Here is a 5,617-nt window from a genome sequence, read left to right as displayed (position 1 = left end):
TCGACTACCTAAAAGAACTTAGGAAACAGCTTGAAGTCCGACTCGGGCCGCTGAGGACAGCAGTCGCTGACTCAAAAACTTTGGCGCGCAAATACAGGCTGGCAGCGGCAAAAGCAATTGTGGCCGAAGACATCTGCAGCAGGCTGGCGATTATGGCTCTCGCAGAGTCAGCCCAAGAAAAAAACGAACACAAACTCACGGTAGCAACGACCGCTATGCGGGAAGCGCAGCAAAGGATAAATATTCAGATCGGTATAGCCCAAGCGGCAATAGCGGTGGCGACAACAGTAGTAGGGGCGAAAACGGACGCCAGTCACACTAAAGCAAGCCACACAGTTACTATAAACATTGAAACGAAAGCGGCCGGTAACCAGATTTGCAAGCCGGCAGCGCCAGAGACAACACCAGAATATAAACACGGAAGGCCAGATGCGGCAAAGCTGTTCAGGATGAAACTAACGGAGGCAGCAAAACTACACGAATTCGTCCCAGCAAAGACTCTGGTCCTAGCCCACGATTCGGGCTGCAGCGGCGGCAGCACCGGCAGCCAGGGCACGGTCCTTAACGGCTGCACGTGGCATGCCAGCAGCGGCAAGGTCGAATTCACGCACGGCAACTGGGCGACAAAGCCAACGCAGACACAAATTCAGTTCTTCGAATCGAACGAGAAGCGTGGAGCGTGTGCCAATGACGCCGCATCTCCACAGGACGCAGCCAATCACCCAAAAACACTCGCCCAGAAACTCTGTGAAGCACTAATAGTCGACGTTACGCCAGAATCGATGCCAGCCCTAAATGGACCGACTCTAAAGGCTAACCCAATAGTGCGCCGCACAATACGCAACTGTCTCCCCAAATTCGAGACCACAGATGACCCACAAAGCGGAGCGGAGGGTCAAAAAATATCGGATTGGATTTCGAGCAAATTCGTAAGCGACGCATTTAAAGCTAGTTTTGAAGAAGATTTGGCGGCAGACACGACACCAACAAGAGAAAAAGGCAAGCAGGAAAAAAAGAAAATTACCAGCATAACAACAGAAAAAGCAGCAAACTCATCTCTCAGCCAAATGGAAGGAATAAGAATGAAGCGGGAACTGGAAACGGCAGAGAAAATGAAGAACATATCAGAAACAGTGTATAACAAAAAATCAAAAGAGTGCAAGGGAGAAAAAGACGAAACTAAATGCAACAACAAAGATGGGTGTGAATTAAAAGATGGGGAGTGCAAGGCTAAAGTGAGCACTACAACGGGATCAGCAGGGACAGATGGTAAAACTACAAACACCACGGGAAGCAGTTCATTTGTCATTCATAAGGCCCTCTTTTGCTTGCATTTATACTTCTATAATAAAGTTTCAAAAGAATTTTTTGCTCATTGTTATGAAATTTATGAAACTTGATAAATTTGACATCTTATAAAACTTTTTAATAAAAAGTGAAAACTTAAATTTAAACTATATAAAAATTTTGTAAAATGTGCCTCATAGCGCTCTATGGGTGCAAATATGTGTGAAAATTATCGTAAAAAAATAAACGCTATTTTAACTTTGTTTAGTTTATCCATATTAGTTAGTGTTATAATACCAATACTGATAATAATAATGATAATGATAGTAATAACAGTGATATAAAAGTGTTGTGAGTGTATATATAATAATATTATAATAAAAGCAATAGTGATACTGACTAAATGGACGGACGGAATAGAAGTATTTAAAACAACAGCGGAGTTGTAGTGTGTGAGTGAGTAAGTGGAAATGATTGAGAGAACACTACAAGTATAATTATTATAGGAAAGCCAGAGAAAAAAAAAGAAAATAAGATGGAATGCACTTACTTTAACACGCAAACATTGATATGAACATCATAATAAACAATAAAATGGGAAGGAGACAAGGAGGCAGAGAAAAAGTTAACTGTATGGGCCAAATAGGCTCCACACGTCATCCGAAGATTCTGCAGAAGAGACAAAATAAGGAAGGAAAATATGAATGTGCGCGACAAAACCAGTAAAAGCCGCGCAATTATATAGGTAAATAATACATCAGAAGTAAGTCAACAATACCTTATTTTGGCACAAAAATTGATAGAGGCATAAGAAGACACGTTAACGATTGTAATTGTGACTCTGATGGCGGATACTGATGTCAGACACTTAATTTATGTAGCGGTGACGGTTCAAAAATCCAATACATGTTTTTCACTTGGATAGCAGAGTGGCTAGAAAATAGAGTATATTATGTGTCTGATGGGGAGAAGTGTGTTATAATATTGTAAGTGTATGTGCATTGAAATTTGGAATATACCAAGGGCATCCACTAAAGTCTGCTGCTGCGCAGCCAGCATTCCTCGCGAAGCGTTTGTGCCTGTTAATGGTAGGGCAAAAAGCGACGAAAACGGTGCAGCATAAAAATGGATACTTCGGAGCAGAAGACATTGCCGTGGGTACCTGTAACGACAGCCATCGTATGACTAATACATACGCTGAAACCTGACAGAGGTGAAGAAGCGAAGCGCGATCGTTAGCTTTTTATTTTAGGGGAGGGGCTTCCCCTTTTAGTCTTTAGCGAACTCCACGAACCTTCAAATACTCTTACAAATTAAATTGCTTCAGCACTATAAAACTACAAAAAAATTGATAATTAGAGCTGCACCAGCAAATATGGAGAAAACAAGCGCGCATGCTTATGTTGCAGTGGCCGCATTAATGTTTTACACATTGGCTGTATGCAGCCACGGCGCACAACGGCCCCTTAAATATGCTGCGTGTAACCTTGCCTGTAAGGTAGCGGACAAACTAAAAAAACACCAAAGCGCGCGGCAAAAATACTACAAACACTGGCCAAAGACGCAAAGACTGCGGAACAAGCAGCATTAAAACTTACGGCGTACGCAGCTTCGGCCAACAACCACAACAAAACTCTCACAATTCTTGCCATTAGCACCTTATTGCAAGGAGAAGCTAGGAGACTCGCCGACCGAATAGACGCCATAGCAGCGCTGACCATACGGGCCGCAACAACAACGGCATTACTACAGGGGCGAATAATGGAAGGACTGTACTTGCTGAAGCAGGCCGAAATCGGCACTGGCTATTGTCTGCTAGACAGCAGCGGTAGCGGCGGAGCAGGCAGCGATGCAGATCTAACAAAGTGCACAACAGCTGACCTGGAGGTGACACCAGATGCTGCCAAGGTACCAGCGGACGTAGTAACTCACGATGGCTTCCCAGCGCTGAAGCAACTAAGTGGGGGCGGCACTGTCGACAGTGGAAAGAGCAGCGTCTGTCTCTTCCTAAAGGTGGGCAGCACGCAAAACACCCACACTTATGCGCAAAACACAAAGCTATTAGGTGGCCTTCTCACGGTAAGCGCCGTCGACACCGTCACAGCAGCAGGACGTAACGCCAACAAAAACAAAGCTACTAGAGGCACAACAGACATTTACACAGCAGCACACCATGACGTCCATGTAATAAACGAGCTTACAGACGCAGAAAATCCGAGGGATGAGCAGACGCTAATTACAATGGTAGCAACAAGAAACAACATAAAAAAAAAGAGATAAACTTGCTCCTAACTGCAACTCGGCCAGAAGCTGCTAAACCCAAAGACGACATAGAAGCAGCACAGATAATGGAGACCGTTTTGGGAACCGACGACACAAAGCTGATCAAACTGTGGACGGAGATCGGCAACGACAATATTGAAGAGGTAACAAAAAGTGCTGGAACAACAGTGAAGGCATCAACTCTGACAGACGATCAGCGATTACTAAGGACACTTTCATACTACATAATCGGTAGCCAGGCCCAGGTCCGGAGCCTACAAAGTGACAAGGAAGCAGCCCAAGAAAGTTGCCGCAGGGGCGCATCAAATCCAGAAGAAGCTTGCAATGCGATAGGAGATAGCGAGGCCAAGAAATGTAACGCTACAGAAAACTGCCATTTTGACAACAGCAAAGCCATGGGTAAAAAATGCACACTGAAAAAGGAGGTGAAATCTGAGCTAGAAAAAGCAAGCCAAGAAACAGGAGTGAAAGATGGGAAAACTGACTGCTCCAGTCACCAGGATCAGAAATCTTGTGAGGCAGTGAACACAGCAGCCAAACCAGCTACCTGTAGATGGAGGAAGGGTAAAGATAATGAGCCTGAACCAGATAAATAAATGTGCCTAAATGGTAGTTTTCTTGTAAACATACACTTCGCCCCGATTGTTTCTGCATTTGTGTCCTTGCTTTTTTAAAAGAATTTCCCCCCTCGATTTTTCCTTTCTAAAATTTTCTGATATATTTAACACCTAAATTCGACCGATAAATTATTAAAATTTTTGACTTCCTGCGCGGCTAAATTTTTTTTGATGACTAAAAAACTTCTCTTTTTATCTGTTCAGTTTTTTGATTTTTATTTTACAAAAACCCAAGCAGTGTAAGCACAAAGAAAGTAGGAGGATATATAGGGAGGTTAGAGAGGGTTACTTGGATTAAAGTTTAAATTTATTATTTTTATGTGATGCAGCAGCTTCTTTTTACGTCAACCCTGACACTTATTCAAGAAACGGGGGTCTTTATCTTCATATTTTTCACCTGAAGAATCGACCCGAGTTGTTTTCTTTTCACTTTTGTGAATTTCAGCTCGGCATTTTGCTCTGCACGCGGCTTCAAAAATTGTTTTCCTTTTTGTAAACTCTGGCTCGTGGTAGTTTCGCTGCGCGATACGATTTGCTTTCAAAGGTGAAATAATCTAAAAAGAGATACATTCAGAAGCAGGAGATTATCATAATAAGCAGTTAAGCAACGACTGCTCGATCTACAACTGACAGGATACGTCTAAAGCCACTCAACTGTCATAGCGCTTTTTTAATCCCAAAGGAAACGAAGACGAAAACTGCACATTGAGTGAGGAAGCCAAAAAAGAGGCACAAGAAGCAAACCAAGAAACAGAAGGGAAAGATGGGAAACCTACTTTAACTTGCACGGGTAAATTGGAGGATGCCTGCAAGAAGGAAGCTGGTTGAAAATGGGAAAGTGAAACTTGCAAAGATTCCAATATCCTTGAAAATAAAAAATTCTCTCTGACAGCTGCTGCGTTTGTGAACTTGGTAGCATTTTAAGCATTCTAAGAATGTTTGCTCAATTTTATGAAATTTGCTAAATATTTTATATTTGAAAACTTTGTGTTGACTATTTCAAAATATACATATTTTTTTAAAAGATGAAAATTTGGAAAGATAAAGCTCAATTGGCGGAAAGCAGCAAGTTGATAGCATATGTGAAGTGAGTGCTATTATAATTTGTTTTACTTTATTTATTTTTGTTTATTTTATTTATTATGTGTATATTAGTTGGGGTTGGAATAATAATAATAATGATAATAGCGATGATTATGATAGATGAGTGTTGTGAGTGCGAATATAATAATATAATAAAAAGGTGTAGTTTTAAACTAAAAGAAAATCCGATGTAAAAACACTGAAAACAAGGCTAAGGGTGCAATGAGAGTATGTGAGTGAGTGGGACAGTTAGTGCGTGATGGAATGCATGAGAAATATTGTTAAGGAACGAATAAAGGCAATGAAGGGGTTGAAGACGGACTGTACGCAGCTTCAAACGTAACACG

General features: G+C 41.8%; 1 protein-coding gene and 1 pseudogene across 2 annotated transcripts; both read left to right on the top strand.

Moving 5' to 3' along the window:
• The first annotated feature begins 5 nt into the window (after positions 1-5).
• On the top strand, positions 6-1,348 carry TEOVI_000125600:pseudogene (annotated as a pseudogene). Its single transcript is given in 2 exon segments — positions 6-1,319; positions 1,322-1,348. Coding segments are annotated over 2 exon segments (1,341 nt in total).
• Positions 1,349-3,635: 2,287 nt separating this feature from the next.
• Positions 3,636-4,166, top strand: TEOVI_000125500 (uncharacterized protein; the record flags this gene model as incomplete). The annotated part of the gene is made up of 1 exon (XM_067224502.1): positions 3,636-4,166. The coding sequence occupies one exon, from the start codon at positions 3,636-3,638 to the stop codon at positions 4,164-4,166; it is 531 nt and encodes a 176-aa protein (XP_067080603.1).
• Positions 4,167-5,617: the final 1,451 nt, after the last annotated feature.

The sequence above is a fragment of the Trypanosoma equiperdum genome, assembly GCF_001457755.1.
Source record: "Trypanosoma equiperdum strain OVI genome assembly, contig: ctg_335, whole genome shotgun sequence".
Taxonomy (NCBI): domain Eukaryota; phylum Euglenozoa; class Kinetoplastea; order Trypanosomatida; family Trypanosomatidae; genus Trypanosoma; species Trypanosoma equiperdum.
Note: the sequence above shows the minus strand (reverse complement) of the source record. Positions and strands in the feature narration are given on the sequence as shown.